At 38.9% G+C, this 12,538-nt stretch overlaps 2 protein-coding genes across 2 annotated transcripts; one reads left to right on the forward strand and one right to left on the reverse strand.

The window, feature by feature from the left end:
* Positions 1-61: 61 nt before the first annotated feature.
* slc35b4 (solute carrier family 35 member B4) lies at positions 62-6,065 on the reverse strand. Its single transcript, XM_007546635.2, has 10 exons — positions 5,989-6,065; positions 4,419-4,532; positions 4,243-4,345; positions 4,107-4,156; positions 3,944-4,025; positions 3,792-3,855; positions 2,802-2,911; positions 2,651-2,726; positions 2,466-2,541; positions 62-1,856 (listed from the first exon to the last, which is right to left on the reverse strand). The coding sequence occupies exons 1-10, from the start codon at positions 6,063-6,065 to the stop codon at positions 1,607-1,609; spliced, it is 1,002 nt and encodes a 333-aa protein (XP_007546697.1). The 3' UTR covers positions 62-1,606.
* Positions 6,066-8,022: 1,957 nt separating this feature from the next.
* Positions 8,023-10,048, forward strand: golt1bb (golgi transport 1Bb). The gene is made up of 5 exons (XM_007546636.2): positions 8,023-8,207; positions 8,527-8,618; positions 9,072-9,250; positions 9,332-9,413; positions 9,499-10,048. Exons 1-5 carry the CDS (start codon positions 8,183-8,185, stop codon positions 9,535-9,537), a joined length of 417 nt encoding a protein of 138 aa, XP_007546698.1. The 5' UTR covers positions 8,023-8,182; the 3' UTR covers positions 9,538-10,048.
* Positions 10,049-12,538: the final 2,490 nt, after the last annotated feature.

Consider the following 12,538-nt stretch of genomic DNA (forward strand, 5'->3'; position numbering starts at 1 on the left):
AGGGGTGGGGGACCATTCATGTTGCATAATATTTATTTTAAAAAGCCACAAGACCCGGCGATTTATTAAAACTAGTTTAATTTCGGAGTGTAGAGATTGTTGACACTGGTCCAACACACCTGAGACAACATGGTCTAAGAGCAAGGAGCCATATAAATAACCTGCATACTCATGATTCAGTACGGATTAACCTCACGCTTTCAAAAAAGAATTAAATAAAAATATCTAAACAGCATTATTACAGACAAGACAAAGAAATTGCACCATTGGTCAATGAATGCTACTGAGGTACAAATGCTAAAACAAAAAAGTAGAACTGGTGACAGTTGTGTTTAAAAAAAAAAAAAAAAAAATCATGAAAAGACCAAAATATTGGATTCATTTTTCACCTGAGCCAATGTTTGTGAGCTCGGATTGGCTTCTTGCTTGGCCTGACGAAATGCACCCTAGTGTATGCAGGACATCCTATGTAGGAGGTGGTCAGATTTCAGAAATTAAGACCATTTCTACAAATTATGCATCACATTTTGCCCCAACATGTGTCTCACTTTGCAGCCACAGGCCTAAATTGCGGCAATTATCTGCTTTCACAGCCCATTTCAACCAACGTGGGCCCCAAATGTAAATGTTGGTTGGCATTATACAGTAAAACTCTGATTTATCTTTACCGCTCTGCATAACACGACCAGTCAAATCAGAATAAACTGCTAAAGAAAATAAAAAGTCATGTCTAAACACTTCTTAAGGGGAAAATAGTGTAAGAATGGAGCGTACTGAGGAGTGCTACACACGTGAAAGTTTCTGGAACAGAAGAAGCAAAACTTTAAGGCTAAACTGTTGTGCAGTTTAAAAACCTTGTCTACTGGAGCTGGATTAGAGATTCATGCAATAGGTGACAACCTGCATGTTCTGAGCGGTGATGGCGAGCTGAAGAGGTCAGATCCGGATCAACCTGCATATGACAACCTCTCAGACTGATGACGGTGGTGTCATAAACCTCTTACTACAAACCGAGCATCGTTTCAAACACCACAGCAGACCTGATTATTGCTGGTGATCACATCCGTCCCTTTATGACCAGAGTGTACCTCTCTTCTGATGGCCACTTCAAACAGGATGATGCACAAAGCTCAGATCATCTCACACTGGTTTCTTACAAACATGAAATTGAGTTTAGTGAACTTTAGCGTTTTCTAGTCTGCAGATCTCATTCCAACAGAGCAGCGCGGGTAGGTGGTAAAATGATGGGAAGCAGTTCAATGCGGCACTAGCAAGGTGTGGCTAAGAAAGCGTCAAAAAACCAAATGTCGATTCATAACGTCTGCGCTCCATTCAGAGAGGCGTGGACGCTGACGGGGTTGCAAAAGATTCGCTGTCCACCATTTTTGGTCTTTTCATGACATTTAATCACTGAAAAGCATCATCAGCACCTCCTTTAAACTGCAGTTGGTGAAACATGTAAGATCAAGTATGAAAACAAAATGACTGTATTTGTATAAAACTACCACAGGAGATTTAAAAACATTTCAAATTTGCCCAAGGGGGCAGATTTCCCCCTGCTCCCCCTCTTTACAATCTGCTGGCAGTCTCTCCTTCGTCACTTTCGTCACTCTGCCTTCTTCTCCTTGACTCCGGCCCCCCGCAGAGCCGCCTGCATGCTGCTCCAAACCTCCGTGTACAGCAGGGTGCCAATGAAAACCACAGCTGTGCCCACCCAGTGCCAGGCGGTGAAGGGGTTTTGGAAGTAAAGGATGGAGAAGATGAGGCTGACGAACTTTCTGAGGGTCACCACCAGGGTGACGGTCAGCGAAGGGCACTCTGTGGTCAGGATAAAGACGCCACGGATGCACACGTACCTGGGAATAGGGTTAAGGTCTGCAACAAGACTGAAAGAGCGGTCAAAAAATAAAAATAAAAAAATACCAGGAAGGCTTTTCTATAATGTGCCTCAGAGGAAAAAATTAACTCTTAAGTACTTCAACACCTTTGTAACTAGTCAAAGTTTTGGATCCTACACTTTTCCCTCGCTTACAATGAAACCCAAAGTCAGCTGTTGTCATGGTGAGGAAACAAATGGAGCCCCACCAAATCGCTCTTAATAGGACCACCATGTTTTAAATGGTCTGCAGGTACGCTAGCCAAACAGGCTAATCAGGAAATGTTAACAGTTCTGCTGTTTGACGAAGAGTAGAAAAGCAAAACGGGACAATATTCTCTGCAACGAGCACTGGAAAACTAACTCAAATCTAGGTATCAAAACCAAAACTAAAATAATGAAAAGTTCTAACATTATTCTAACTGTAGGAACCCTTTTCGTGGGGAAAAAAAAAAATTGTAGATCTTCCATGTTAAGCAAAAGTGAAAATATTCAAACATTTTTGGTGTAAATGATGTAAAAACAGCTCTGTGATAGACACATCAATCCATACAACGTAGGGAAGAAAAACAGACAAACGACAGGATACTGTGTGACGACATTGATCAGCAGGTAGAGCCACATTGTCGGCATGGTCAGCCCGACCACAGGAAGGAGAACGGGAGCTGCAGCAAAGACAATAACAGTGAAAAGAATTTGTTCACCTCCGAGATGTGTAACGCAAACACGTGTATTCCCGAGTAAGAATTGAATTATTAATCTCTTTAAACTCACTGCTTTCATTGAAAAGGATGCAGTGGTTGTAGATGTTAGTGGCCAGAAGCAGGAAGCCCGGCAGAGGCAGGCAGTGCTGAAGACACGAGCAGATGTTAGATTAAAACGAACCAACTCAGACGTTTTCCCTCTGAGTCAGAGGAACGCTTACGTTATAGAAGAGCGCCTCCTTGGAGTGCTTCCCATACTGCTGGTAGAGCGTCTCCTGGAAAATGCCCATCCTCGCAGACATCAGCAGGGCAAAGGTCAACATGGCGATGCCTGATTGAAGATAAAGCCGCGCGTGTAAAAGTCGCTACAGAAAGGCAAGCCGATAATGTTCTGCTGCTTAACCCTTTTAGCTTAAGCTTATGAACTAATTGCAACCAGCAGTCCCTGAGCATTATTCTACCGCCACCATGTCTGACTGTGTGAAGTTCTGTTTCTCAAATGCTGTTATTTTTTTGCTAGATATAACCAGAGCCACCACATCTAAAAACTTTTAGCTTTGTCTTGGTCCACAAAATGTTTCCCCTTAATAATCTTAAAGATGCTTTTCGGTTAAAGATGAGATGAGCATCTGTGTTCTTTACGCTCCAATTTTTTTTATTGACAACCATGACTGTCCTCTTCAGGAGGCTGTTCTATAAAAACAGTGTCTTCAGACAGAGGCTTCTTCCAAACCGCTGTAATACAGACTGCAAGTGAGGCCTGCACTTGCCTCACTGCTTCACATTTTGTTCTGGATCCCTTTTTGACCCAGTCACAGGAACATTGCATATTTCCTCCGTTTGTGGGTGATGTCTCTCGCACCGGTTTGCCGTAGTTCCAGCAGCCTTAAAAATGTCTTTGCAACCCTTCCCACACTGGCAGAGGTCGCTAAATTTGTTTCTGCTCCACTCTTGAATCTCATTAATTTAAGAAATGATGTCTTGCTTTTTGAGATCTTTTAGTTTACTTCGTGTTTATAAACAGGTTGTGTGTAAGAGATTGTTGTTGTTGTTGTTTTTTGTTGTCTCGTCAAATTGAACTTAACTTTCCAAATATCATGGTCAAATCATTATAAAACAGAGAAATCAGTAAAGGACGAAATATGTTTTGCCACAAAAATGAGAGATTTTTCTCCTGCATTTCTTGCTCTGTTTTTTTAACCGACACTCACCAATAAGCCAGTACATAAAGGCATAAAGCCCTTGCTCCTTCGACCCATCACTGGACACGTCATGCTGAAACAAACCAGTAGATGCTCTGGATTATTACTGGGGCGTAACAGCAGTTGAACTGGAAAACACAACATGTCTGCAGAGGACTCACCACTTGTTTGGCTGACATGATGGTGCATATGAAGATGCCAGTGGAAACTAGAACAATAGAGAGATACTTGCTGGCTGAGTACCTGCAGGTAGAGAAGGTGAGATGCACTGAATCCGCAGGAAGACATTTGACAAAGCAGAAGGAAAAGCAGAGGAAGAATCACCTCTTCTTCAGGATGATTATTCCCAGGATCATGTTGGCTATTAGTGATCCCTGAGTGGAAAAAGAGGGGAAGCTTAAACAAAAGCAGTGGAGGAGAACAGGAGGAAGCTTAAATGACAACAAGACGCGACACTTACTGATCTGAAGATCATGTGGAGTGGCATGGCGATGTTAAAGTTAAGAGCATAGTTGTTGATCACACTGACAGTGAAGAACATGGTCACCATGATAACATAGTTACTGAAAAAAAAGAAGAAGAATGATTTCATTCCATATCAGCAATTAGTCTCATTTAAATGAAACTGTTTTTTACCTGACAGGAATTGCTGGTTTCTTTCTCCCAAATTTAGTTTCAAATATGAAACCTTCTAAGGCAATAAAGACGAACTGAGCAAAGGTGACTATGTTGCCGCATCCTGGAAACTCTCTGAAAAACAGAAACGTCGCTTTAAAACGGAGGCAAAAAAATCTGAAATTATTGCTTTAAAAAAAAAAGGGATGCTCAATAAGAGAAGAGCAAGTTTATGGATACAGTGTCACGCTAAAAGTATTGAAGTCCTTCGAAACTTTCTATGTTTGGTCACGTCTCAACCACAAAGTTCAACGTATTGTGATTACATTCCTTTGTGATCTACCGAGGTAAAGTGGAGAAAAACTATGAAAACGAATGAGCAGAAAAGGTTTTCAAGATTTATTTTACTAATAAAAATCTGCAAAGTCTGATTTGTATTGTATCAAATTTTAATCTGTGAAATCCTGTATTGTTAATCGAAGCAATTGGCCAAAAACAAAACAAAACAAAACAAAAAAAAAAAAACAAACAAACAAAAAAAACAAACTGAATTGATGATAAAGTCTCAGTATGAATGCAGCTGTTCTCTGAAGGCTTCAGGTGTTTGCTAGTGAACAAACGGCATCATTGAGACAAATGAACAAACCAAACTTTCTTGCCATTTGTTGTAAATGAGAACCGGTTCACATTCGACTCATCTGGTTAACTAAATAAATAAAATGGATACCTGAAAAAAAAAAGGGGGATGAGGGGCAGGAAGCAACAAGGAGGACAGAATGCTGGAAGAAAACAGTTGCAAACACTGAAGCAGAGCTGCAGTAGTTTACATCAAACCACACTCCTATGTGAAAACGGACCAATCAAAGTCTGGATCTAAATCCATTGGATCACATGCAGTCAAACTTAGAAAACTGATGCTCTCCAGCCAAGGGACACAGATAGAGCTATTTTGCAAGAAGGGATGGGAACACATTTCAGTCTGTAGGCTCTCCATGCCATGCAGATTACCATTTCTTTTTTTTAAACGTTTTGAAAAGACATGCGTCATTTTCCTTCCACTTTACAGATATGTTCTACCTGGGGTTGGTCTGTCACCCAAAATACAAGGAAGAGGGAAAGTTGAAGAGCGGTGAAAAACTTTCCAAGACGTTTTAGAAGTGAAAATTTAATTTGCTGCCAAGGGAATGGACTGCTCATAGATATTTACTGCTCAGGTTAAGTTTTACTATTTAATATTTATACTCTTCTCCCTTTAGTGCTGCTCTTACCTGACTCTAATGAAAGTTTCTCAATTTTAGAGGAAATTATTTCTATCCACTGATGAAAACTGATACTGAGAGGTGTCTTGCGGTTAGTTTTTGTTTTAACACACCAACTATACACTCATACTCATGTAGAAACTACACATTCACTTAGAACCCCATTTACACTCTGCTTAGGAATCCTAAAGGAAATAAATATGTACAGCTTGCTGATGTGACACAATCGTACATAAACCTGAACCTCCCCGCTTCAACTAAACTCCAACTAGAAATGTTTTATGCTCATTAACGTAAACTTTAATGGCTCCCGGTTTAAGTTTGTGACTGACCTCACCAGCAGCTCCAGAGACACCACATTGCTACAACAGCCGACAAAAACAAGGACCACAGCAAACGCAGTCCCCATGATGATTGACGGCCGAAAAAAAAAAAACGAAAATAAATAATACGGCTCAGTTATTGGGACGAATGAATGAGAGGAGCATGCTTGAACATTAGCCGCTGTTTGTGTTTCAGAGGAAATCTTCTTTCTCCGCGAACTCCTGTGTTATTTGAACACGTCAAAATGTGACATTTCTCTCTTCCGGTTCAGTAGAGTCATGGTAGTTGTAGTTTATTTTAAAAGGCGGAAGTGGACACTCATTGAACGACTTTTCCCGATATTTTTTAAACAAAACAAAGTGTATTATGCTTCAGAATCAGTTAGTCTATTTTAGCAAAGTGCCTAAAATGTGACAAATTAATGAGCTCGTCGCCTAGTTGCCAAGACTACAACATACTTCTTCTTCTTCTTTTAGGTTTTTTGGCGGTTGGCAAACAACTTATAGGTGCATTACCGCCACCTTCCAGACTGGAGTATAGATTAGATGTCCTATCACTATAATCTTCCCATAAAACCTGATTTCCTAAGATAACTAAAAATGCTATTAAATATTACATCTTCAGAGGACCTTTGCAGCAGATTTTTAATATCTAAAATTACTTTATTTCTATTTAACTCTCTGACTAATATCTCTCTTTCCCGATTGTACTTATCACAATCTAGAAAAATATGCTGCACTGTTTCTGACTCTCCACAATAATTACACAACCCTGTACTATGTTTATTAATTATTTTCAAAGTACTATTTAGCCCCGTATGCCCAAACCTTAATCTGGATATAATATCCTCTTCTTTTCTATTCCTATTACCTTCCCTACATTCCCCTACTTTTCTTTGAATGCTATAATAGAATCTTGCCTTTTCTTCTCTATCCCATAATTCCTGCCATTTGACTACAACATACTGGACTCAGTATGAGTTAAAATATAAAGAGCTATCACTCTGTTTGAATTTCTATGGTCGAGAACATCATTGGAAAGTTCGTTCATTTTATTAACACAGTTCAAAAAGTGTAGGAAGCTTGTTTATCATATGGACTTATAACCCACAAGGCACAACAAAACAGAGTGCTATATTACAAGATATTGTTTTCATCGGTGCATTTCTGAACCCAACATACAGTTTCTTTTGAAAATATAAGTGCGTTTCATTTGTTATATAGAAATGTTTTCATTTTCTGTATTTCAATTCAGATATTATACATTAAAATAAAAATATTCAAATCTGTAATTTTTACATATTCGAATTAAATAAACAAATTTAATTGAATTAGATTAATGTTATTGACTTGTTATTTTATCAGTGTTTGGATCAAATTCCAGTCTTAGCATTACATTTTTGTTGAAATATATTATTTCCCCTCAACATTTTCCATTTAATCTAAATCTAAATTATATATTAATCTATATCATACTAATAATCAAACAAATGAGATCCTTCTCCCAGCAAATGGGAGAAGAACACTGACTCTCTCCTCCTGACAAACTCAATAACCCTTGTTCTACTCAGCTGCACATTCCTTGGATCATTGTATGATATTTCTGATAACTGTACAGTATTTTTAAGTTATAATCTTGTACCTAGAAATTATTCTTTATTTTGGTTGTTGTTTTTATATTCTAATATATATTCTATTTTTTTTTTTCATCTTCGTGTGAACCTACATGCCCTGATGCTGCTGCTTTATCTGAACTTCTCCACTGTGGGACAATAAAGTATAATTCTATTCTATTCTATTCTATTCTATTCTATTCTATTCTATTCTATTCTATTCTATTCTATTCTAACAACATATTCTTTAATCTCGTGGCATTAGGAACATTTCTCGTTTGTTGTCGTTTTTGATTTACCTGAACCTCTGTCAAGCATTAAAAATTAACTAAAAGTTCTCTTAGGATTCCAAAAGAAGCTCAAGAGTCTGATGTTTGTATGATGTCAAAATAGACGATCTCTGATACATTGCGTGAGTGCGTACGTGGCTCCATTTGACGTGTTGGCGTAACATACCGCTAGCTTTGCCCGTGCTTGTGGCACTGCAGCCGTCGTAGCAACAATTGAATTGGCTTCTGGTCTTTAACAGTCACACATTTTAGGAGCAGCGGTCATCATTTGGTTTGGTTAAATCTTCGGAAGCTTTCAAAATGATTTCACTCACGGATTCACAAAGTAAGAGTTGGGTTTTTGGCGTTCTTTGTCCGTAACTAACCGGGTTTAGCTAAATGTACGAGGCTAACGGCAAAAAACGATTGGTTGAGAGCATCATTACGTCACTGTGGAGGGTTTATTTCTTATTTAGACATTTACAATTTACTGTACTATGTGGGAAAATGTAAACATTTAAACCGGCAGCTACTTCATTAAACTCATACCCTCCTTTATGCTCATATCCTAATTGTGTTTTCATTGTACACGTCCTTGTTTTGCTTACATGTGAACTGTGATTGATGTAATTCTGATCAAATCTCTTGTGCCCTAAACTTCGCAGAAATTGGGATGGGACTGACGGGGTTTGGTGTGTTTTTCCTCTTCTTTGGAATGATGCTGTTTTTTGATAAAGCTCTGTTGGCGATAGGAAATGTGAGTTCCTCAAACACACTTCCAATTCCACTGCATAGTTTCACAATGTTCAAAGTTTTTATACTTTTTGATTGTTTTGGTCAATGACATCACAGGAGTAAGCTGTCAGTAATAGGCTAAATGTTGCAGCAGACTAGTGAATTTTCATAGATGGAAGCATTCTGGAGAATTTGAGTTGCTACTTTGCAGAATTTTCTGTAAAATCAATCAAACTTGCATTAGATAAACATGTCACGGTCAGTTCCAACTTAAGCATTCATTTCTGGCAAATTGATTAAAGCATGAAATAAATATGTTTTCAACAACAAATGTTTTATGTTTTTGGCATGATAAGAGGAAACCGATAAAGTGTCGTCGCTCAATAGTAGTGCGCTTTTATCTTTATCGGGAGAGAAAAAAATGCACCACAGGATAGTATCTCTAAACCTTATAATATTTTGCATCTGCATGCAGATTCTCTTCGTGGCAGGCCTTTCTTTTGTCATCGGCCTCGAGCGCACCTTCAGGTTCTTCTTCCAGAGACACAAAGCGAAAGCCACTAGCTTCTTCTTGGGAGGCATTTTTGTGGTTCTGACCGGCTGGCCGATCATCGGCGTCGTCCTGGAAATCTACGGTTTCTTCCTCTTGTTCAGGTCAGGTCAAAGGGTGATAAAACACCTCACACTCGAACACACTTTCCAGCTGTTCACGTCGCTCATGCTTCGCGTTCACAGGGGATTCTTCCCGGTGGCGGTCGGATTCATCAGGCGAGTGCCTGTTCTCGGCTCTTTGCTCAGTTTACCAGGAATTAGGACGGTAAGTGTCACATGGGAGAAACGCGTACAACTCGAGGTTGGTGGAGATTTTCAGTGGCCTTTTTTTATTGCTTGCTGTCTTTCAGATGGTGGACAAAATCGGTGAGAGCAACGCTATGGTATAGCACTACGCTGTTGACGCAAAGGGGGACTTTTCCACTATTTATCATGGATTTTCATCGTGATTGTACGTTCCAGTCCTCGCCACTCCAGAAAAGTTCATCCACAGGTTTTTCTGCAGAAAACACACAAATGTGTCTGTAAACATTCCTCTGACAGCATCCGTTTCCCTCGTCCAGAGACAAGGAGTATCCGACTGAGACCGAACAACAATGCAAATGTTTGTCTTTGTTTTCTTTCTTTCTTTTTTTTTTAACTCTTTGTACCATTCCTTGGAATATTTATGGACTAAACACTTGGCAACACTGGACTATCTCAGAGGAAAGTCAGTGCCTGGGAGCGATCCTGTGTGACGTGTAACTGGATTATTGATGATGGATTTTGAATTAAAAAGATGGTTGTAATCTTTACAGAAATGTGCGTTTCTGTAAAAAGATGTTTTGAGATGTTTGTACTGTAATTTTTACAGTGATTTTTCTAAATGTATACCTGCAATAAATTTTCCTTTTTTGTAAATGTGTGTGTTTTTTTTTTTTCTTCTGAATGACAGATGAGTTTTATGTTCCCTGAAAAGCCAACCTGGATTTTTTTTTATTCAAGTATATTATGCGTCGTTCAGGTTGAGGTTTTGACCATGTGACAAACTAGAATAAAATATCTTAGTTTTATAATATCATGGTATTAACACAATTTAAAACAAAAGAAGTGTAACACAGTCTAGTATTAATTAAGTAAAATTGCAAATAAACATTTAGACCAGATATGTGCAGTGCTAGCTTTTACAATTTTTAACTCCAATGTAAAAAAAAAACTTCAGTATTTTGCTTCCAAATAGTTAAAATTTAAATTTTTCACAGTGGGTTTGAAAAATATTTCTGAATTATTTCTCTCATGACAATCTCCAGTGGAGATCGTTTCATTTTCAAACTGCTTAATTCTGACCATTTAAGCAAAAGGGGCTGTGTAGTTTTTGCTTTCAGTGTTCATCTATCTATCAGTCACCAATGTATTACTATGAATGAGGTAAGTGTACAGTCACCCTACAAGGCTTCTGTGCTGAGATGCTTTTGATCCCTGAGCCTCATGATCCGTCATCTGGACCAGCAGCTCTCTTAGAAGGACCAACAAAGAAGAAGTCGTCCATTTTAACGTTTTTTTTAATTACTTTTTAACAGCAGATACATCTTTGTAAGACCATCTTATTGTTGGCAAAAAAAAAAGTAAATATTTAAGGTGCTGAATTTAATAATTTGTCAAAAGTAGATTTTTCATGTAAACAGTTATGAAAATTGACTGATGCAATGTAGCTGATTTCCAACATGTTTTTTTTTTTATCTTAAAACTTTTATTGGATAATTGATTTAAACAATATTTGCTTCGTTAGGTTGGTTAAACAACTTTTAAAGTTTCGGGCATCAGAAATAAAACGTTACTTTCTCATCAAGGAGACAAAATTGAATAGGACAAATTCCACTTTGGAAATGTTATTTTTCACCTCTAGGTGGCGCTAATACACCTGCTGTCGCTGATCTGCGGATCCAGTTTGTATAGTAGGGGACTGTTTTTTTTTTTTTTACAGCAGATATAATACATACAGTACTTATTGAAGTTTTCTTGGATGATGTAATGAATAAACAGAGAAAGGCATTTCATACATTCAGGGTCAGTTCTTCCACAGACGGCGCCCGGGGTGCCAGGAAAACACCTGAGATCCTGGGGCAGGATAAAATGCAGTGAAGTTCCACACACAACATATGACCTAGTCTTTGTGTTGTCAACAACAACAAGCAGGGGAGGCTACTCATCACATGGGGCGCAGATTAAATTATTTGGTGTTTATTGACCCCATTGGTAATGCTGCCCTGGGCAACAAGCCACTGCTGCATTCATCATTTCCCTTATGCTTTTCAATTTTCCTTAGAAGTCTAAATATCCATGTTTGACTTTGGAATCATAAATAAAAAGTCCACATCTAGTCGGAAAAGAAGCTGTAGCTTCTCACGAGCCCTGACTTCAAAACCCAACATGGGCGCCTTCCATATAACACTCAGCGATGGACTGTGTAAAAAGTTTACTTGCACTTCTGATGGTTTTTATCACATTAATGTTCACCCCTCTTTAGTGGACATGCTGCTCTAGAGTTCGAGCTTTTAGCAGTGAGAAAAACACTATTAGCTTGTTTTGCTAACAGCAGTTAGCCTGGTCACTGGGTTTATTCCGCTTAAACGTGGAACTGGAACACAGTTTAGTTGGGTTTGATGTCGTTCCCAGATCAAATTTGTGACTTTGGACTGATTCACTGTTGACATTTTCTCCACTGAGTTCACTTTAAGTGTCTGATGAGACAAACATCAGTGGGACTACTCCAACTATTTGAGATGTTTGAATGTTACAAAACGGCTCTCTAAATATATTTGATTTCTGGGGTGACCAGCTGGATGTATTAAAACTTGAACTCTGATGTTGAGTGTTATGCAGTCTCCTGTGGGAACCTGATCGTCTATGCAAATGTTAAACAAAATCTTCTCTTGTGTCTCTCACACTGTTTGTGTAGCTCCAGGGAAATTAAGCTCACACTGTTTTACAGCGTATAAGCCTCCTGGCGGTGCTGTCTTTTACCCCCTCCACACTGACATCACGCTGTCATCACATGAGGCTCATTCATAAGTCAAACTCCACGTAGTGTGACCCTGCAAAGATCCTCTGCTGACTGGAGGCTTCAAAGTTCAAACTTCTCCCCCGCGCGTGTTGCTAACATGAAGAGACACCCTCAGCAGCACCTTCCACTCCATCCCAGCTGGAGTGTTAGGTGTGATGTCATTAAATTACCTGTCAGCCTCATCGCTGATGTCACATAACGAGCTGGTTTACTTAATATGCGTCTTGAAAGGCAGAAGGAAACGTTGATCCAACGCTTACACAAGCTACAGCCTGCAGAACAAAACCCTCAAGAACAGTAAGACTGCATTATTATTATTATTATTATTATTATTATTATTATTATTA

The sequence above is a fragment of the Poecilia formosa genome, unplaced genomic scaffold (genome assembly GCF_000485575.1).
Source record: "Poecilia formosa unplaced genomic scaffold, Poecilia_formosa-5.1.2 Scaffold17, whole genome shotgun sequence".
Classification (NCBI taxonomy): Eukaryota; Metazoa; Chordata; class Actinopteri; order Cyprinodontiformes; family Poeciliidae; genus Poecilia; species Poecilia formosa.

Coding starts and splice junctions, on each gene's coding strand:
- slc35b4 (XM_007546635.2), bottom strand. CDS start 6,065: ATGGGGACTGCGTTTGCTGTGGTCCTTGTTTTTGTCGGCTGTTGTAGC. Junction 4,346..4,418: donor AAACCAGCAATTCCTGTCAG/GTAAAAAACAGT, acceptor CTTTTTTTTCAG/TAACTATGTTATCATGGTGA. Junction 3,856..3,943: donor TCATGTCAGCCAAACAAGTG/GTGAGTCCTCTG, acceptor GGTTTGTTTCAG/CATGACGTGTCCAGTGATGG.
- golt1bb (XM_007546636.2), top strand. CDS start 8,183: ATGATTTCACTCACGGATTCACAAA. Junction 9,251..9,331: donor GGTTTCTTCCTCTTGTTCAG/GTCAGGTCAAAG, acceptor TCGCGTTCACAG/GGGATTCTTCCCGGTGGCGG. Junction 9,414..9,498: donor GTTTACCAGGAATTAGGACG/GTAAGTGTCACA, acceptor GCTGTCTTTCAG/ATGGTGGACAAAATCGGTGA.